Source organism: Ixodes scapularis, unplaced genomic scaffold, assembly GCF_016920785.2.
Source record: "Ixodes scapularis isolate PalLabHiFi unplaced genomic scaffold, ASM1692078v2 PGA_scaffold5__190_contigs__length_132052651, whole genome shotgun sequence".
In the NCBI taxonomy this organism is placed as follows: Eukaryota; Metazoa; Arthropoda; class Arachnida; order Ixodida; family Ixodidae; genus Ixodes; species Ixodes scapularis.
In genome coordinates, this window is record NW_024609880.1 from 80,543,103 (window position 1) to 80,565,074 (window position 21,972).

The following is a 21,972-nucleotide window of genomic DNA, read 5'->3' on the forward strand; positions in this document are numbered from 1 at the left end:
CGCATGCGAGTGCTTCACGTTCCCCGACTGCGTATTTCCTTTCTGCTGGCGAAAGCGTGCGGGACGCAAAAGCGATTGTGCGCAGCCTGTGACCATCCAGCTGCTGAAGAACAGCGCCAAGTCCGACGTCTGAACTATCCGTGGACACGACCACGGGGAGACTGGCCTCGAACATCTGAAGCACGTTGCTGGAGGCCAACACGAACTTGATCTTGCAAAAACTGGCGTCGACGGTGTCGCTCCAAATGAAGAGCTGGTTCTTGCGAAGCAGAACTCGCATTGGCTCTAACACGTCAGCAAGGCAGGGGACGAACTTGGCATAGTACTCGACCAAGCCGAGGAACGAGCGTAACTGCGCAGCGTCGGTTGGGGCAGGTGTGTTCAGAATGGAATCTACCTTCTGTGGCAATGGCGAGATGCCTTCTGCAGTCACCTTATGTCCTAAAAATGAGAGTTTTTTGACGGTGAACACACACTTGGCGTTGAGCTTGAGACCCGCATCCTTGATGCGGTGAAGAACAGTGGTCAAGTTGGCCAGGTGCTCTTGCTCACTTTTGCTGAACACTATGATGTCGTCGATGTAGAAAAGAACGCCGGGGCATCCCTGAAGGATCCTTGACATCATCTGTTGGAAAGCGGCTGGAGCCGATGCCAGGCCAAAGCATATAAGCTTGAAACGAAAAAGTCCATCGTGCGTGACGAAAGCAGTGAGGTCACGGCTGTCGGAATGAAGTAGCACCTGGTGGTAGGCCGACTCGAGGTCCCACATCGAGAAGTGGGTGGCGCCTGCTAAACTGTTCAGCAACTCTTCTGCATGTGGAAGAAAGAAACTGTCCGTGACGACGGCTTTGTTGGGCTGGCGAAGGTTAACGCAGAGTCGAATGTGGCCATCCTTCTTTTTCACGATAACAATGGGAGACACCCACTCGGAGGCGTTGACGCGCTTTATCACATCCAAGTTTTCCAGGCGACAGAGCTCTGCAGACACTTGAGGGCGGAGGGACAGCGGAAGACGCCGGAGCTTCGATGCGACAGGTGGTACCGTGGTTCTGACTTTGACCTTGTGAATATAACCCGTGGCAAGTCCAAGTCCTGGAGCAAAGAGGGATCCGAACTCGCTGGCAAGAGTCTTCGGAAGGCGAGGTGGTACAGGAACAGTCTGCGTTGCGGAGGTCTGGTCGGTTTCGCCTGCAGCTGGCACCGATGTTGTCTCGAAGCAACGAAGGGTAGAGCCTTCGATGTGAAGGTCTAAAGCCTTGATAGCGTCGATACCGAGGAGAGATGTGCCTTGCAACACAAAATAGAACAGGAGGCGCGCAGCACGTCCCTTGAACATAACTCGAGCGGAAAAGCAACCGTGTACTGGGATGGGCTGCTTGGAGTAGTCGAACAGTTTCACTCGTGGAGCGGAAAGCAGCGATTCTGTTGTGAAGTGCCTTTCGAAATGGCTGTCCGCCAAAATCAAGACCGACGAACCAGAGTCGATAAGGAACGTTAACGGCTTATCATCAACAGAAACGTCGATAAAAATGCCGGTGCGAGCACGACCAGTCACTGAAAGGACGCTCAAAACTTCGTCATCATCGGATGAGTGGCGGCAGTCAACTTCAGCCACGGCGAGCGCGGACGAGTGTTGTAGCTTGTTGCAGAAGGAGCGAAAATGGCCACGCCTACCGCAGTGAAAGCAGCGCTGATGTTGCGCCGGGCAGCGCGATGATGAAGCACGATGCTGGCGGGAACCGCAGCGGAAGCAGAACGACGGAGAATTAGGTGATCCGCGCGAGCGCTTAGGGCTGACAGAGTGACGGTGGTCATGAGACAGTTGACTTTGGCCGGCGGTCCGGGAGGCGCCTGAAACAGCTGAGTCGCGGCGTGACGCTGGGCGGTTGCTCGCTGGCGGGGATGGCTGCCAACACGAAGACGAGCGAGACCGCTTTGGCATAGGTCGGTGCTGATTGTCGTTTAAAGTTACTCGCTGAACTTGGCTAGGAGTGAACTCTCGCACTTCCTGAGCCGCTTGTTCGAGCTGCTGTGCTAACAGCACGGCACGCGAAAATGAGAGTGCCGAACCTTCAAGAAGAAGGCGCTCTCGAAGGTGCTGGGAAACGATGCCTTCTAAAAACTGGTCGCGGAGAGAGTCCTCGAGGGCGGCAAATGAGCAACGCGTCGCGAGCTCTCGTAGTGCGGCAACGTACTCGAGGGCAGACTCGCCTGGTTGCTGGACGCGACGACGGAACTTGTGGCGTTCGACGACGACATTGCTCGCGGATGCGAAATGCTGTGTTAAAACAGCGACGGCTTGGTCGTACGAGGACAGTGCCGGAGAAGGCTTGCCGCTGTCTTCGGACGTCTTCGTGGAGGCGGCTGCGGGCGGAACGGTTGAGAGACGTCCGAGGAAGGCGGCAATGAAAAGAAAATTCGCTGACCTTCAAGTCTGAGGCTGTGCAGCAGCAGGGCCTTGCGACGCTCGGGTGTGAAGTCGGACGCTCCAGAAGCCAGGAGAAAGGTCTCGAACATCCGTAACCATTGCGGCCACGCAACGGCTGGACGGCCCGGCGCCGGGAGGAACGGCGGAGGCGGAGCGAGCCCGGAAAAACTCATGCCGCGAAGCTACGGGCAAAGTAACGCGTAACGCCGCATGGGAAACTACTAATCCTCGTCGCCAATGTAGTGTTGCGACCGAGGCTCAAGTGACGAGAAGTTGAATAATAATTTTATTATGCGAACACATGTTTATATAGACTACAACACTAGCGACACACACAATACAAGGTTGACAGACGTAATACAGAAACCGAAACTACGACACAACAGTCACCAGGCGCAATTACAGCCCCGGGCATAGTGCAGTGGGCAGGGACAAGCCACGTGACCCGCCTTTCTCGAATTCTGGCACTCTCACTCCAGAGACGCGCGCCGTGCCCAAAATGCCACAACAGGCGGATGTTTGTTTGACAAACATGGCCTCCAGCCGATTCCCCACACGGGTTTTGTTACTTAGCGCCTATTCTCCGTTTTACCTTTCGATGAACTACAGTGAACGCTACGACACATCTTGAATGGCCTTCTGTGTATATACACCAAACACACCCGCAGAACAATGCTCTAGCTCGATTCCAGATAATGAGCAGCGGTGATGAACAATTTTCGAGTAATAAATCGATGATGTCCAAATAACGTCTGAAAGGCGACGTAAGAGGTTCCTTTCTGATGATATGCGTGTGGTCTGAGTGTGTGAGTTGTCTTTTGCGCTGTTACCTTTTTGTCATGATCGAAAAATACTGCGCACACATAGCTTGTAGCCCAGCAAACTTTCTATTGTTCTCCTGGTAACAAATAAAGAATTATATATTGCAAGAAGTTGCGAGATTCTTACAGAAAAGTGAAATTATATGTTGTACGGTCGATTCACACCGGGCCATTTTCCTACGTCACGTTACGATACGACCATTAAGGACCGCTTACGGGAAGGGAGAGGGTCGACGCCTTGTCAAGCATTTCTAATTGCCTTTTGCGACGGCCCCATAGACAACTGTTTGATGTAGTTGTCTGAATAAATCATTGAATTGAATTGAATATATGCTACCACGTTCACAGAAATTACTAAACTATTTTTTTTTTTGTTTTACATTATCCTGGGAGTAACTGTATTTATCTGGTTTCTTGTGCGATTTGTTATCTATCTTCGTTTACTGATCAACAGATACGTGTTTAATTATTGTTCCTACGTTTTTTTTTTTACACTTCACACTTTGCAGTTTTCATTTACTCGAACCTACACACACATGTAGTACGTATGCCTTCAAAGTGGAAACTCTCGCCTGAACGCGTAACTAATATACAGGGCCACGATGCAAACTCAGCAAGGCAGATATGAGCTGAGCAACATTTGAACCTTTCCGCTTGACTGATCCCTTAAGACACTCATTCAATCTTCATTTTAGTTTTACTTTCGATTTCTTGACATCTTTCCATCTTGTCTACACCGTACACTCCAATTTAGGGTGTTGAATAAAAGTTTTCGCTTGGCAGGATAAGCGGCGCATGGCATAAAGACTCTCTCGCAACTCCCGACCGAGGGCAAGTACGGCGTCATTAGTTGCCCAGTATCGAGTTCTTAAATGACGTAACACAGTGTCATTGATGGATCAGCCGGATGCACTTTTAGAGGCTTCCGAGTGAACAACCTCGAAAGACGTCAATTTGATGACATCGATTTTACCGCAGGGTGACAAGACGCTCGTACAAGAAAGTTTCTCTTATCTCTCCAAACACCCCGGAAAGCAAGGGTCTCGCACGGGACGCACAGTCTCCTGTAATCTCAACGACCTACTGGAAGCACGTGGCCGAGAGAGCGGCGGACGGGAGCGTTGCACGCGCTTCAGACGATTCGATTCTGCTTCCAGGGTAGGAGTAGGACACTACCGGGCCTGAAGGCGCTTATACTTCGTTTCAGCTTCGGTCCGAGCGCGGTCGACGATGTTATGAGTTGAAGGGCCAATCAAACAGCCAAAGAGGCACAGCGTCATAGCTTTGTGCCTCTTTCGCTTCAGTTGATAGGACTTGCCGGTATTCCCCGTCTCTCTGTGCACGGCTCCTCCGCCGGCTAGTCCTATCAAGCGCAGAGAGCACGCCATGACGCTGCGCTTTTCGCGCTCTTCGATTGGCCCTTCGGCTCATAACATCGGCCGCGCTCGGACATAAGGTGAAGCGAAGTATAGCACTTTTTGGTTTTGGTTTAGCGGAAACGCGCGCTTTATCAGCGTCAGGCCAAGAGATAAGATCACGAAGGCTCAAAACGAGCATAGTCACGACTTTTTTTGATCCCTTGCTTCTGGTGCAAAAATTCAGAACAGGCACAGCGGAGTAAGCAAATATAGAGTTAGATATTGAGTCCTATAACTAAAATATAAAGTGAGCTGGATAGCAGATTTGTTCATTAGAAGAATGGCAGTGATCGCGCGGTTTAGCAGAGTTAGAATAATCGCCCTGGGCACAGGCCCGTTTCTCCCAGACAGCAGTTGGGGCAATAGAAGGACACAGCCGTGGCATGACACTGACGAACTGCTCAACGCTACAAAACCGAAAGCACAAACTGATAAGTGCGCATTAAGTTTTAGTTGAGCCCCAATTTAGTCCTACCCTCGGGGTGGAATGGAATCGCTCGGAGCAAAAGCAGAGCCCACGCCAAACACCGTGTCGGCCACGCTTTACCAGTGCTTTGGTGGTGCAAGAGACAGCATATTTTTTCGTCCTCCATTAGTTCATTGCAACAAACATAATCGCCGATGGATTCATCGTAAGCGAAACAAGCACCGAGAAAAACAAAAAGAGGAAGCTCACACCGGGTTCTAAGGTTACTGCGAAGTAATTAATATCCTCTTTATCGGAGGCGGAGCGAAGCATCGGGCGTCGCCTTACGTTGTTGTTTCCACTCGCTTGAACAGCAACCAAGGGAACACGGAACGCGTGCTTCCTTACTACATTTTCTCGACAAACCTTGTCTTGTGTTTTTAGCAATTTTGTTATACCTATATTTTTTCGTTCGTTTAGTGATGAAGCCGAAGAAAAATAGCACTACAGGACCCTTCATTGTCCGCAATCTCGGCGGGCTACAGAGACCCTAAGTTTGCTGGTCCTGTTCTTGCGAAGAAAAGGCCCAGTCTAGCGTGAAGCTCCGATAGAGGCGTCGGGCGAGGCTGTATACTATCTTATTGTTGTTTCTTGAAGGCGCTGGCAGAGGTACGGAAGAAAGTTGGTGATTTTCACCGGGCTGTTTTCTTTCCCGCCGGATATTACGGGTGTTTAGATACACAAAAATGCCTCGGGCGCCAAAGTTGCAGCCTCCAGGAAAAGGGTGCTCTGCTTTCAATGGATAGTATGTTAGGCGTTTGAGGTAAGGCTTTATTGTTCCTATCGTGGAACGATAACAGAGCTATTTCTATAGGCAGTAGTAGAAAGGTTATGAGTGCTTCGACCCATAGCTTTAAAAAAAACGAAAAGTCTGATAGAGCTGCGGTATTGCTTCCGCTCTAATAATTTGGAGATTTTGCAGCAGCATCGGCTGAAACATGGTTTGCTTTACACCTGCTGACTTTTAGTCTATCGCGCAGTCTCTGGAATAGCTGCTTTCGGAATATGAAGTAAATTGAACAACGCAAGTTACCTTATGCGAAGGTGTCTTTTAAAAGTATACTTTTCTTACCCTGCGGCTTCAACGTGTCAACTTTGGTTGTTATAAAGGTCAGAAAAATAGTTTTCTAGATTAACCCAGTGAGTTACTTGGCATTGTTGGCAGGTGAAATGCAAAGATACCACGTCTGAAGTATAAATCTACCTAAAACAAACTAATAATAATAATAAATATTTAATATTAATTTTTTAATTTGCCTCTTTTCTTGTGTCCACTTGGCATTGTGCATGGCTAGATAGTAAATTGGTACCCTTACGCATGTTCGTCTTCGAGCTGTCCGCCGAGGGGAAACAATTTTGAATAACTATAATATACAATGTATAAAAGGATATACACCCCTTGCACACGGACATATCTATTTTTATTTATGCATATACCTACATCGCCCAGGGTACATTATTGTAGAGGGGTTACAATGTAACAAACGAAAACAGACAATAGAATTCACGCTCAGAATAATAACATAAGAAATCTGACTCTTAACGGTAAAAAGCTTCTTGTAAAACCGAGAAGAACATGATATGGGTTGAACTGATAATTAAACTGTCCGACGGTTCCATTCTTAAATGGTAAAGGCTCGGCTTCGTCAAGAGATGGCATACATGTAGGCCATCTCCTGACGAAGCCGAGCCTCTCGGAGAAACTGTCGTCACACATACATTAAACTCCTAGCATAGCAACTCCACAAGTAAGGATCTCTGACATATATATATATATAGCTTGGTCTGCTGGGCAAGTTGGTAATTGACATTTAAAGACGGAACAAAAAGACGAAGAAGCACACAGTACAAGCGCTGACTCACAACCAGTCGTGAGGGAATCGAATTCTGAGTGTTGGCGCAAGTTCGATTCTTTTACGACTGGTTGAGCGTTAGCGCTTGTCCTGTTGGGTTATTGGACTTTTTGCCCTGTCAATATTGCGGTATATATATATATATATGTATATATATATATATATATGTATATATATATCACGACATCTCCTGACCAAGCCGAGTCTCTCGGCGAAACTGTTGATTAAACTTCCGCTGTTTGTTGTTTCTCACCGTGAGTTTTTCGCTTCACTGTATTATGTATATAAAGTATGGTCGGTTACACAGATGGTAGCAGCCTTGTAAACAAAATGCTTTCTTGAGTTACGGTACGCAGCGATTCCAACCAAATTTAACCAACTTTTCCCTTCAAGACGACTCGGGCTTGGGAACAGCTCCCATCATAAGTTCGGCGCTGCTCTCCCCTTTCCCTTCTTCCACCATGAGAGGCCCAAGTGTTGAGAACCTAACTCGATTCCTAGGCGGCACCCAGAATCCACCGGCGTCTCCTTCCAGCTACAACCTTCGTCGATCAGTCCAGACGAGTGACCGTGCTGGATATAGAGCTCCGGCTAAACTCAGCTCTGTATTGAAAGAAACCCCCACCCCCCGTCATTGGGGAATGGTAGTAGACCGTTTCCGCAGCCTGCTAAGCACCCGGATAGCGCTCCGTAATCCGCCACAAGACCTTGAACCATAGCCTCCTCCCCGTATAGAGGAGGCTATGCTTGAACTATGCAGACAAAGCTGGCGGCGCGCATGCGCAGCTGCGGCGTTTTCTTCACGGATACCGTAGCGGAGGAGAAAAACGGTCTACTACAATTCCCTATTGGCCACTGGTTTATGTTGAGCGCTATTGTTGGGTAGTAACGGTAGGCTCACGGAGTGCTTCTTGGGGAGTATCAAGAGACACCTTCGTTTCCCCAGTTTCCCTTTAGGTCACTTGTTTACGGCCGGTGTTCGCCTTAGTGCAGAGTTTATCGCGCGTCTTTGTTGTAGCCGAGACAAGCGTATCATGAAAACGGTTAGTATTTGACTCGTTTCTCCCGGAATGTGATTGCTCAGGACGGGCTTTTTAATATCTAAATGATGTTACGTGGGTCGCATTATATCCGCCACTTTTGAGAACTTGTGCCCTCATTAGGCTCTCAGACTGTTTTTGCCCATAATTCTGCACCCTCTTTTTTGTGCTTACTTCAATCTGGGACCATTATAAAATGATAAAACTTGTCTCTCTTATCTGCACGTTGCGCAATACTTCGGCGTAAGTGGGATAGTGAACCCAAGGAATGCGGGGGCAAGACATTTCAAATTCCACTCATGCAGCATGAGTGGGATTGGATACTGTCATCCCTCGTAGTGCCTATAGCTATGAATTCATTGTTCTTCAGGAGCACAGGGTTATGCTCGAACCCAATTTTGCCGCGATGAATGATTCATCGTTGCCTTTGTTCCCAATATCCTTAAGTCATACGAACGCGCGAGCAGATTGTGATTTATTTTTACATATAAATGAAAGTATTCCAAGCAGGACAGCCCCTCTGCCATTAAATGCATTTATTTTACACAGACGTAATAAAAATGGATGCAAATAATAGAATAAATATATTTTCCGCTATATAACCACGGCAACGAAAAAATCTAAATTTATTGTAAAATGGTTCAGGTGAAAATTTCGCCAGTGAGCATTTGTATGTAACTTTTTACTTACCCTTATCAATAAATTTTAAATTACCTGCGTACGAATAGCTCTTCCCTATGCAAAAGGTTAGCCAATAAAAAATAAACAATTTCTAGAAACCTGTCGTCCACTCAGCAGGCAAACATCTGAAATGGTTCATATTTTAAGAGCAATAAAAATTTAGAATAATTGCGACAATTACTGCCAAAAAGTTTGAAACTGCAATTATATTATTCGCTTATCTGCTCACGCTTACTGTACTCTGTCTTTGTATGGGGAACCGCTACACAAACAAATGAGAACAAAGTATTCGTTTTGCAAAAAAAGGCTGTTTTATTTATTGAGGATGTTAGGAGGTATCAACACTCGTTCCCCGTATTTCTAAAGTAGAAAATATTAAATATAGAACAAATCCTGCTTCTTAAATTATAGATTTTTATTTTTAATGAAACTAGACCGAACCAAGCACCTTTTCTTTATATATACAATCAACCTCGGCCAATCACAGTTTCAGAAGCGCACAGTATACGAAACCTAGGCTTGGAACAAATTGGTACACAGCCCCTTACATATCTCGTACCAGATTTACTAAATACGCACCAAACCATTCCAGAAATGGCCCAAGCACACATTTCATTTCTTCATCATAACAAAAAAAAAATAATTGTAAATTATATACTAAGCCACTCGTGATCTGTAGTTAGTACGATGTTGACAGTTATGCGTTATTGTGTTTGTTGTGGATATTGAAATTGATGTATTTTTTATATTTATTGTGTTTATATACCTGTTTTTTCTTGGATAGCTGCAAAAAGGGGCTGGAGCCCGGTCAGACGACACCTTGTCTTTTTTTGCCCCAGCACCCCAGACGCTTTTGTGTCTCAAATATCAAATAAAGGGTATGTACATACGTACATACATATACTATCTAACACCGGGGGGAGGGGTGGTGACCATGCAGTTGAAAAGTTACTGTTTGGATTACAATATAGGCACTACGAAAGCGCTTAAAGGCACCATGAAATGACCTTTTTACTTTTTTCAGATAACTTTTACATTAAACCGTCAATGTTCACTGAATGCCGAACAGGCATTCGTTTTCGTCTCGGTTTTTTAACTTCTACACAAAAAAATTAATGAAATATCGACTTTTCTTTTTCTCCAACTGACCGCAAAACAAGCCGTGACGTACGCTGTTTCCGGAACCGGTAGTTCTCTCGGCAGTAGGAGATGGGAGCGTTGGCGGCGACGAGTTGGGGTGCGCCGGTAGGTTTTACTGCGCTGATGTCACCGACGTATTTTCTGAATCGGCGCTTCTCATCGCCGCATCGCAGCTGAGCGAAATTCAATGAGATATGTTGCGCTACAGCGACAGCATGGGACTAGTCCCATACGCCGGTATGCCTGTTGGGAAGTGCAGCGAGTCTTCCGGTGAAGACTCCAGAAGTCAACACAACTGTCATTGTTGGTAAAAGGCGGCCCGTGTCAGTCGCTTGCAAAGCGACGTAGACGAAAACAAATTGCCGCGGCGTTTTTCGCGGCCTCGGAGATGCAGGAGCGAGCCGACGTTAAAAAAGATATGTTTTAACTACGAGTGTCAGCAAGAGCCACATGAATACCTGTTCACACTCGGAGCGGACGCGCGCGTTTGATGGAAGTGCTGTATTCGCGCTGTTGGTAAGCGCTTCGGGACAGTTCTTTTACGATTGCAACTCGATACTGACGCGACACTCGGCAAAGAAAGGTTGGACCGGTATTGCACGTATACCTCCCACGAACTGTTACAGCTCGACAGTGACGTGCAGTCTGTCAGAATAAAAATGGCATACCAATAACAAAGTGTACATACCGTGTTACGAAGGTAATCCATACAGCGTTTATTTCAGCTCTATATCACACAAAACAAGAAGATAGAATCGACGAGAGTCCCATTTCGACGAGTGTTCGTCAACACTGCCACGGAAAACAAGAAGAAGAGATTGACCTCACCTCTTAATCTAAAATTGAGGTCAGCGATCAAACTATAATTCGGGAAGGGTCCACAAGGGTCGCGCGGGCATATTCCATTCAGCACGCCAGCCGGTCGTAGGCAGACGGTCTTGCGACGAAGCAACGCTGCGCCGAGTCGGAGTGCCTGCTAGGCCTATATTCTGAGCAGCTCGCTTCGTCGGAGTCGGTGGATTTTCTCGGGTGTTTGTAGATCCAGCGTTCTTGTTCGTCGTGGTCTGTTTTAAGTACTTTTTTCTTGCTCCTTGAAGTCGGCACACGCGAGAAGAACACGTAGAAAAATAAACGTTCAGTCAGTCAGTCCGAGTTTTGAGAGGAAGGAAATGAAAGGAAATAAACGTTCGTCGGTCGTCGCCACCCAAGTAACCGAATTCGGCCCTCCTGCCCTACTGCGCACGCGCAGTAGTTGCTTCGTTTACCACACGATAGATGGCGCTTGGCTCTCAGCATTATCAAATTCGGCAATTTTCGCCACACATCTCTAATTATGCTACAAAATGTGGATCTGAATATTATTTAACAAAACTTTTAGGAAACATTCGCCGGCTATTTATTGTTTACGATCGCGGTGCTGGTGAGGTAGGCTCTTACCCAATAGCCGACGTGGATTCGGCTGACGTGCACCGTTTCTGCGGATGCATCGTAGTGAAAAGGCGAAGGGAAGAAGGCGCAAAAGAGTCCAGTTTTCTTTTAAAAGTTCTATAGCAAATCATTTTTTTTGGCTCCCTATTTTTGTGTTTTTGTGTTTCTTTTCACACCTTTTACAACGTGCGGTGGATGAAATTCGATTTTAAAATCATTTCATGGTCCCTTTAATCTGAAACAAATTGTAGATTATGGGACAGTGTTAGGTTACACGGGACTGCAAATATTTCGTTCGTTTGAAGCAGCGAGCCTTCACCGGTTAAAAAACACTTCAACGATGAGAAAGTAACGCGTAATAATTTAGAACATCTTTCATGCCAGAAAGCGAAAGCTTCGAGTGTGGTTGTTTATTACTTAGAAACTTTTTTTTCAAATTCTTAAATCTTGTACCATGTTTGTACAGCGCGTTTAAATTATATTCCTGCGAGAAAGGGTTATTTTTGCATATTTAAAACTTTAAGACAAGAAAAGGATATTAAATGTGCCCAGTCATTGTCAAAGCGGAAAGGCAAAAAACGCCATGCATTGACAACTGCCACGGAATTCTCGTACTGCGTTTTATCACGAGAAGACCTTACTACCGCCATTAAATACGCTTCTTTTTACTTTGCACAAAACTAAAACTTTATGTGTGGTTTCAAGAAGAAAATTAGGAGCCTTTACAATGTTTTACACACTTTTTAAACGGTTTGAAACAACTTTATGCAGTTACTTCGAGCAAATTTTAAAACAAAATTGTACGTGCTTTGTGCTTAATGTTTATTTTGCTTTACAAAAAGAACAAATTCGTGAACTACCATTATAAACCAAACAGCCAACAAGCCCAAACAAACATTCTTCGTCGAACTACGTTTGTTTGGTGCCGTAGAGAATTTGTTATTAATGCATCCTTACAAAAGCTTATTCCTTATAGCCATTACGTGCGTTTTTGTGAATGTTTCTTTGGTTTCACGAAACTGGACGAATTGCATCAAACTGCCACTACAAACCAATCAACCAACTAACCCAAACAGTCATTCTTCGTCAAACTACGTTTGTTTGTAGCCGTAGGGAATCCGTTATTAATGCTGCATTATGAGAGCTTGTTTTTTATAGCCATTACGAGCCCTAGCTTCCACTTGTGAGGTTCATAATATTCATGGTAGGGGCCGTTCCTTTTCAGAGACAAAAATGAAGAAAGCATGCTCCCGTACCCAACAAAGCGGACGATTTTACAACAACAAAAATTAAAAATATATAATTTTTGACTAATTACTGATTTGATCCAAACCATAGTGGGGGTTTCAGCTCCTACAGTGTATAGCTACCGTGCTCAAAATATAACATTGATTCAAAGAAGTAAAGCTAAAGACGCGCTGCGTTTAAAAAGGCACAAAGGCAATTTTATTTGTTATACAATTTGTCGTAACGGGGGAACATACAATGCAATGTTTGGTTCCGATGAACACACCACGAGTTTTGTGGGATCCCCAGGCCATCAGAGACTAATAAAGAATTTGCGCAGAGCCCACTCCAACGAAGCGAAGTTACAAAAGAAACGCGACTTTTGTAGAACCACAATGTTCGTACAAACAACAAAAAGTGGATCACGAACCCTAATCCGTCTTTGATACACTTGTAGCAAAAGAGTCACTAAATTTGTAGCTTTCCTTTTTTTATGTGTTATGTCTCTTCGTGCTCTCAGTCGCCACTTAACGCAGAGAAAAAAAATATCTTCGCTTGATCCCTTCTTAACTTCAAGCCTCGGGAGACTTTATATGCATACTTCAAAAATACTGGTTTCCTCCATTGAACAATAAGGGTACCACACAATACCTAGAAACACTTTGCGCACACTGAAGCAAGAGCGTCGCTGCTCCGTTCGTTTTTGCCGTCTTAAGTTTGTTAAAATAAAAGCAAGCGAAGGAATACAAAATTACTTAACTCGCATTTGTTGTTTCGGGAAGCGCTGCTGCATCGTCCACGATATCTTGCTTCGCGCACACAGCATGTTCCCCTCTGAGCGTTCTATTCTTCTTCCTGTGTCAGTTCATTTGCATACTCCACCTCGTCTCTCACCTAAACCTTTCTAGTTTTGGTCCTCCACTCAAGCTCAACGCTTTCCCCATTTTAAAGCTGCTTATATTGAATCTTAGACGGAACTTTTTCGGTTTTCGTTCGACCCGTGTCATAGATTGGTCTTTCTAATAGTTTTGGATTTGTCCTTACTTTTCTTTACTTGAATGGCTCTTCACGTTGCTTCGTGCGTGTCTTTGTTCCCATGAATCTCCGTTGTGGATATTTATTAATAGCGCACGCTTTCGTTCTTCTAACACTTTTTTTTTTGCTGCATGAAGCATAAACCTCGGATTTAAAATACGCGCCAAAAATATACACGGTTGAATTGCGAAGCGTGGATGCATTCTGAATTTTGAGCGTGCGCTTTAGGGCTCTGAAAACGGTTGATGTACATTCCATGTTTCTCAGGATAGTTTTTTTTTTTAGCTCTGCTAATTTTATATTCAGGCACTACTTCTTTCTTTTGTATAAACAGCTGTTTTTAAATATCTTTTATTGACTGATACTTTCAGAATTTTTTCATTGAAGCACGTTCGTTTGTTGCCTAAGCAAGAGATAAAAAGAGACTTGTTACACGGCGTCCCATGATAAATCACACCAATACCAAGAGCTGCTAGAAATGCAACATTGGAAGATGAAGTTCTCATTTGTCGTTTTGTTTATTACATGAATTATTGTCGAACCAATTATTGTACCGTGAACAGCTTCCAGTTTTTGACTAATCGGAGATTCTGCTGACTACAATCTAAAGGAAACGTCCGTGCGCCTACTTTCCCGCAGAACACCTCGGAGAGCCAGTCACCGCAACTTACGGAGGCAGCTCAGCGAATGACAATACCGAAACATATGTTTAGGCCAAAAAATGCAGTCTGAGTCGTGCCATTAAGCAATGCAAGCGTGACGTTTTCCATTGCTTAATGTCATAACTCAGACAGCGTTTTTTGGTCGAAACATGTTTCGGCAATGTCAATCGCTCAGCTGCCTCCGTAAGTTGCGGTGATGGGCTGTCCGAGTGTTGTGCGTGAAAGTAGACTCACAAACCATTTGTAGAGTATACACTGTCATTCGCAATAGGGCAAAGATAATCTATGCGCACACCTATCATGCCCATTTTTGACGTAAATAAAATACCTAAAACACGGAGACAAACGTCAATGTTGCATAATCGTTCATTTCGCGCGCACTCAAAGCTAGCAAAAAATCTCGCTATGTGTTGTGCTTTCGTTTTCATTTCCTCGTATCTTCCCGACTCATTTTATTAGACACATTTATGAACGTCGCAGCAACCATTTGTTAAATACGCCCGATCATAGTGGCTTCCGTATATCGTTTTCGTCATAAATGAGGAAACTAGTCGGAGGTATTCTTTTGTTATTTAAATTCAAGATTATTCTTCGTTCGTCGGTGTTTGATGGGGAATGACAATGCATTGTTTTGGAAAATATTTGATCAATAAAATGAAGTGATATCGTATCTTTTTTGGCTTGCCGACTGAGGGAATAAATAAATTACATTTCACGCACTGTCAGAACTGTCTACTAATTGCGCATTTTTCTCCTTTGGTGAGCCATGGTCTCTGCAGCTTCTTTAGTAGCCCTATAAAAAAAGGTCTGGTATTTAGATTAATTATGACCTTCTGGGTTCCCTTTCGGAATTTCATCAATTGCCCAAATATTCTAGATTTTTCGTTTCTTTTTATTCAAAAGCGCAGATAGGCCGATTCACGTCCAGCCCATTCTAAACATATACGCCTTCAGAATATGTTTTATAGCAAGTCTCGTGCTAGGGCAGGCAATATGCCGATCAGAGTTTATGGCATCGTTCTTTGTTTCGATAAAACAACGTTTTTATAACTTTATTCGTTTTAAGAAAACCAAACTAACACATCAAAGTTCTCAAGGGCGTTTATTTTCTCGAGTAATCGCATTATTGTATAATGCGTTATAATTTTACACATGTGCTGTGTAAAAACAAAATGTGTTTTTAAGAACACGAGAACGCCTTTCAGATTGTAGCTTCAGAAAATTGTTATTTCGGCTTGAGCACAATTTGGAGGTTTTCTCGTTTACTTTCAATTCCTCCAAAATTTACTTATTTTTCGCACTGAATGTTGGGTGTCGGCGGGGCCCAGTCTTTTCTCGCCCAGGAAAGCGCATTAGTTTGATTATCTTCGGAGCTCTCGTGCACCACCGTTCCACTAGAGCATATTACATTTCGAAGCTTTTCGCTGTACTCGAGAATACAAAGATTTTCATCACCGGTGATGATAGAAAGTACTACCACAAACTTACTGATTTCGTGAATCGATTTTAAAATCCCCTTATGCGTGACAGTCACGAGTTCCAGACGATGCAAATATTTGTAGTTGTCACAGACTAGTACCCATAGATGGTGAACAATATCTCGAAGCCAGGGAATTTTTTTTTTTTGTTGCGAACTATACGACCGCTAATTGTTATGTTGCTGCAAATTATATTTTATTTAAAGTTGCGATGAAATATGAGTTTCATAAATTTTTTTTATGACCTAAAGTCCTCGTTTTCTCTTAATTAGACAATTTGTTTGTAGCTCGTTCATTTCTCTGGTTGGCATCTTTTTTGGCTGTAGCATTCCATATAAGTACTAGAACGCTAGTTTCAGCCCGAATATTGGTTGGTGTCCTCAGTCAGATACCATCTCCGTGCATTAAGTTTTATTAAATTTGTGCGAAACGACGGTATGCCTGGACGAGGGAACTGCAATATTTTACGCATAAAGTGATACCACTGCTGAAGCGGGCGGAGCGGTGGCCTCGGTTAACCCTAATGAACTTCGCGATGACAATGGCAGAGCATAAGGGGGGCGGGTGCATCTGACGACTGTGATTTCTTTATACCGTAGTCGGGCGGCTATATAGTTTGTTACTGTTTTGTATCGGTGGTCGGGTTTACTGCGTCCTTTATTTCTGTCTTTGTTGTTGTTTCTTTTTATTTTAATGAAGGTTACAGCGAAACTTTCAGCACTAACACCGTAATAGGTTAAAGGGTGTAATCTGTTACCTTGACATTTAACACCAGCTTTGACGATGCCTAAGTGTTAATCGAAAGTTGCCGTTTGAGTACTACATATGGCAGTACCCAATATTTTGGTGTTTAGATAAATATAATATTTTGATAGCATGGTTTACAGACTGAGAAATATCAGAATAATAATGGACGAGGTAGAAACGCAAAGTACGCCACCGAATATGCAGAAGATATAAAGGTCCTTGAGGTTTTTATAAGTAACTAGCCGCCAAGTGCAAACGACGTCAGCATCTTACGAGTGTGGTTCTCTTGAACTTCTAACCAGACAGACCATCTGCACAAACCAAGGGTTTATTTCGAGGGTGACGACAATCAGTGGCCACGTACTATACACGGTAAATAGTGCAAGCTGCCATTTTCTTTATGAGCGGTTGATCAGAATTGCATTTAGACAGGAAGCATTACTTGACATAATTCAGAACTTATACAGGATTAATACATTTTGTGACGGGGCTATTTTTCTGTCTCTGCCCTTTTATTTTTTTTTTTTCGTAAAGAAAGATATTGCAAGAGGCAGGCTCTTGATCTTCCATTCGAAATATCTAACGTCTTGGTTTAGCTTGTACATGAATAAAGACGGTCAGCTATGTTTTTCACAGATGACCCCATGAAACGTGCATAATTTCAGGGTTCCTACACTAGATATTTTAGTGTTGAGTAAGTGTATCGTTTCTGTTTTTTTACAAAGCTAATCTTAAAGAAAATTATTTTTTTTTAACACGAAAGATGTGAAATTTAGGACTTACAATAGCGCTTTGGACTTAATCCAGCCTATCAGGGCCCCGACGACACAGATTGGCTCACATCCTGAGACGTTGAACTCAAATAGCAGCCGAGTTAATGCTTTTGCAACAATTGTAGCACTTCAAACTTCTGGCTTTCTGATTTCAACCCCCGTTTTTATTGCTAGTTTTAAACATTCCCATCGCAAGAAACACACGGCAGTATAACACTCGAGGTCTACTGCACGCTTTACTGACTCAAAAAGGGGAGCACATTTTCAACAAAATCTAAGCACAGAAACATAAGCTCGAAGGTTGCCTTTATAAATATATTGCTCTATATCTGCGGAAAGAAATAAAAACTCTGGATGGTGTCTTTTGGGACTTGTTTAGGGCTAATACTTATATCGGGAGAAAAATAATGTTGCAATGAAGTATTTTCTTAAAGGTTGCGCAAAGTTATACGCCGTTGTCTCGCGTTGTCGCGGTTATTCATGCGACTAGACAAATATACACGCAAAGAGAATGTTTTTTTTTTGTGTTTTATTGAGAATATATTTATTTGCTTACATTAGGTAGAGCTCATATGCCTGTTTGAAGCAATAACAAGTTCTCCGACATTTCCCCGTAGGTAGTTCAATGGCACACATTGAACAGCCTTAAATTAACCAATTTGTTCATAATGCACACAGGCATATTTTGCTTTCTGATGACTGAAAATAGCCAAACATATATACCGCTAAATTTAGTCCCGATATATAATCCTGTTTAGCAATCCTATAAAAAAAATATCATTATGTGTTTTGAGTTGTCTTGGGAATGTTCTCAATACGGGCAGTGTGTGCTTCTCTCCGAAGTCAAAAGTTTGAGAATTCAACGATAGATCGAAACTTAAGCAATAGCGAAACGTGCATCGGGAACCAACCTATCGCTTTTCTTAGAGTTGCCTGAAGTACTAAAGTTTGTACGATCACTACCCAACATTGGAATAAGGAATATTTATGTAAGATATTAGCTTGCGGTTTAATGAATCATAAAAAAAGAACACTACAGGGCCTGAAGGATACTCGGGCACGCGTACTTCGTGAAAGATCTCTAAAATAACTATGCTGGAAAATAACTGAACTTTCTGCCTCTGTCCCTACGTGTTTTGTTTTTCTTTCATGTTTTTCAAATCAGCTTTACCAACCCGTCTAACTTCATTTCCTCCCAAAAAAATTAAATGCCTTACTTTTTTAAAGAGGATACCAATAGTCTTAAGAGCCCAATGCCATTTAGGACAAAGCTATAAACATAATAGCCTTGAAAAGGAAGACACGAAATACTTTAGCTTTGACATAAAATTTGTTTTTATTTTTTGTGTTTTGTTACGCGATTTTAAAACATTTTATGCAAAAAAGCGAACTTTCTAATTTAAAACATTTTTCTATACTCTATAGATCCTGCTTTTCTGTGCAGTGTTTTCGTTTCCCCTTTCTTATTCTCTTGACCTCCCTCCCAACAAACCAGTTAAACTCTATGAAGTGTTGTTTTAGACACTAAAGGTGCGGCTATCCTGCCTAAAAAAGGAGACACATGAAGAACGCAGGCAGATTGCGTTCTTCCGGTATCTCCTCTGCGGACTTGCTAATTTCCAGCATAGATCAACAAACATCCTAGTGAGAATGATACTTATCTTGAAAAAGTCGCAGCTTTAATATAACTTTATTTAATTAAAGTCGATCAGCCAATCTCTCGGAAAACTTCGTGAACTACAAAAGTCGGTTGATCAGAAGTCGGTTGATCAAAGCATGTAGCAATTGTTTTCAAGAAATATATGTCTACGAAGCAGTTTCATTTCTTGTACTTTAACTACGGAAACAAAACAAAGAAATAAATACGTTATAAAACTATTCAGATGGTACTCTTTTACCCCCGAAACACCAGAATATCAGATATTGTGGAATCAACTGACAAACAATTCAGACGACCAAGAAGCATCGACGCAACCTTTCAACAGTCTCTGATCTCACTTGTGGCAACCATCAAACGTTCAACCGCAGGTCCAACATTGTAGAAACCGCAACCGCATTATAACACCCTACATATAACACCCCTGGTTCTTATCGATTGAGACAAATGAATCTAACGCCAGCTTTTGGCCCCTAGACCCTACCGCCCCACCCTTGCCACGCGAACATCCTATTACCTGCTCCCAACCCTCGATCAACTAAGAATGATTTCCCTCTTGGCCACAATCCCGGAAGATCCCGGGATTTGGAAATCACGTCGACGTCCGTGGTGCCTTAGTTAACGAAGTTGCCCCTTTGCGCCCGCCAGTCATTGATCCGGACTCCAGTAACGGCCGCTGCCGAGAAACTCGGCCATTCAACGTCTGTTTTGAGGACCGGTGTCGGAGAATACATGTAGGAAACGGGGGGGGGGGGGGGGGGGGGGCGGGGGGGGGTTGTGATACACGCTATCTGCTTGTAGCTCTAGAACGGCTCGCTCTTGACGAACAAGTCAGCGTTTGTCCAGATTAGGTCTGGGCAATGAACGTGCGCTAAAACAGATTTGCGTGAACTTTCGGCCCATGCGCAGAGCAGATAACAGCACCACCACATCAACACGACACTAGGGACGCGTACTGGTCTATAGCTCCCTCTTTGTCTGAATTCGGTGGTTGTTAAACTATGGCTGGCAACGTTTTTTGAATGCTTCCAACTTTGCTACAGCCCTGCACGCGCGTAACAAAAACACGGCGTGCCGCCAAATCCTCGTATATATAGCGCGCGCCGCCTGTTCAGAAAGTTAGCAAAACAGCTACATTACCCCGCCGCACAACCCGACCGAGGAAAGGCAAAAGCGCCGTATTAACATTTACAAACTAGACAGTGTTAACGAAGCTGGACTCTCGGTTGGTAATACACCGATGCGACGCCGATGCACACGTCTTTGTCGCAAGGATGTATATTTGCCGTCTCCAGCAACTCTCTTTCTAACCTTCCTTTGTTCCTTCCCTCTACCGCGCACCATCATCTAACCTTCCTTTTCCGCGCTATTTTTAATATGAATGTTAATTACCAACTTGCCCAGCAGACCAAGCTTTTCCAATACAAAAACAACCAACAAGTAAAAAAAAGAAAGACATGTAAGAGTAGAATAGTGGAGTGGAACATGAATGAAAGAAAGCAAGAAGGTAAGGAATAAAATGATTATCAAACTCGCCGGAAAGAAAGGAACAAGGCAAAAGCGCCACATACGCAGCGAACCTCGTGCGTTTGTGGCATCGCACAGCCAGCGTCTGCGCTGATTTCGATACAGAGTGACAGCCACAAACATGTCGTGTGCGAACAGACAGCGGCACGCACTCTGGGTTTCCCGTATTTGAACGTCGGAAAGTGCAAGACCCGTCGTCGGCAATTCAAGACAGCTGACTTCGCGATGCCGCCGCGAAAGATCCCCACGTTCCCAGCTGACACCCCGATCCGACCCCGATGGAGACGCGTAGTCACGTTACCCTATTGACGTTTGCATCGCTTATTACCCAGATGAAAGATGCTGAGTCACTGAGCTGCGGACGCATACGCAGCGTCTAATATCCCGCATAGCAGAGCTACAGCGCATGCTCAGAAGGCGTTGCACAGCCCCGCACAAAGATGGCAGTGCGCAGAAGGAGATTTTTGCAGAGGTCATACCACGGTTCAACTTATGCCCTCGCTTGCTTTTGTTCCTCTCGTACCGTCCAGTGTTTTCCAGGGTGTCGCTGCATTCTGCGCCATCTTGCAGCTTCTTTCATGTCCCTTCTTTATTTTCTCACAGAAGCCACCTTTTTGGAAAAGTTTGGCGTGAGTACCATGACCATCGTCTACGAAGCACCGGATCCTTTGTGGATTTTTCTCAAAGAGATTGGGCGAAAATATCGAAACGGCAGGTTTTCGAGTTGGGATGAAGATTTGGCCGGTCCGTTGATGCGACACCGCGGAACATGTCTCGCTGTCCTGAAATTCGTATTGAATTCCTCTCAACGATGATTTTTCTTCCTTTCTAGAGCAAGCAGTCGTAATAAAACGAGCGAAAAAAGTTATTTTCATTGCCTTTTGAATGTAAGAGTGATGCGATTGGTGCTGAGGTGAACACTATCGTTCTTGTCGATTCCACGTGTGCCTTCGTCGAACGAGAATATAGCATGAAGCCGCTAAGGCATCGGAGCATCTTTGCTATATTCTTAAGCATTCTGCTCTATAGTTAACAGGAGAAGCGGCCGTCGATTCCACGTGTTTATAAACACGTGGAATCGATGTTGGTCACACATTACCGTGGTAAATGTTAGCTTCGCGTACAAGCATAAGACATTAACGTCGAACGCAGCAGCGCTTTAAAAATAAATCCCCTCTCGTTCGTTCAATCTTATAAAATTGCCGCAATCCCCGCATCCCGCGCTTCTAAAAGAAATGCCTCCCAATTAAAGAGCTTCGGTGAATTCAAAGTACCAGAACAAAATCAGAAGTAGAGGAGCGCCCATTTTGATTTATAAGAGGCGAACAAAAAGGGTTCCATGTGTTCTGTAAAAAAAAGAAAGAAAAAAAGAAACGAAAAAGAAACACACTCGAGATAGCGTAGCCGACACAAAATGGCGTGCATCAACAAGCTGCCTCGAACGCGCCTGTGGCCTGTGAGGCGGACAACAAAGGCGGCAGAGGGACGTGGCTCGCTTTTGAATGTTAGGTGGGCGCCACGCTGGCGCCTCATTGTTCAGGCAAGCACATTCCCCGCGTCCTCGCACACCTTGTTTATGATCCGATAAGCG

At 44.1% G+C, this 21,972-nt stretch overlaps 1 protein-coding gene across 1 annotated transcript; it reads right to left on the reverse strand.

Moving 5' to 3' along the window:
- Nucleotides 1-1,566: 1,566 nt before the first annotated feature.
- Nucleotides 1,567-2,601, reverse strand: LOC115319397. Its single transcript, XM_042294264.1, has 3 exons — nt 2,389-2,601; nt 1,973-2,350; nt 1,567-1,851 (listed from the first exon to the last, which is right to left on the reverse strand). The coding sequence occupies exons 1-3, from the start codon at nt 2,599-2,601 to the stop codon at nt 1,567-1,569; spliced, it is 876 nt and encodes a 291-aa protein (XP_042150198.1).
- Between the last annotated feature and the right edge of the window lie 19,371 nt (nt 2,602-21,972).

What these genes read in the sequence shown, in the direction of transcription:
- LOC115319397 (XM_042294264.1), bottom strand. Translation starts at nt 2,601, where the DNA reads ATGAGTTTTTCCGGGCTCGCTCCGCCTCCGCCGTTCCTCCCGGCGCCG. An exon ending in CATTGCCGCCTTCCTCGGAC is followed by an intron (nt 2,351 to 2,388) that starts GTCTCTCAACCG and finishes GCCTCCACGAAG; the next exon opens with ACGTCCGAAGACAGCGGCAA. An exon ending in CTCCTAGCCAAGTTCAGCGA is followed by an intron (nt 1,852 to 1,972) that starts GTAACTTTAAAC and finishes CAGCTGTTTCAG; the next exon opens with GCGCCTCCCGGACCGCCGGC.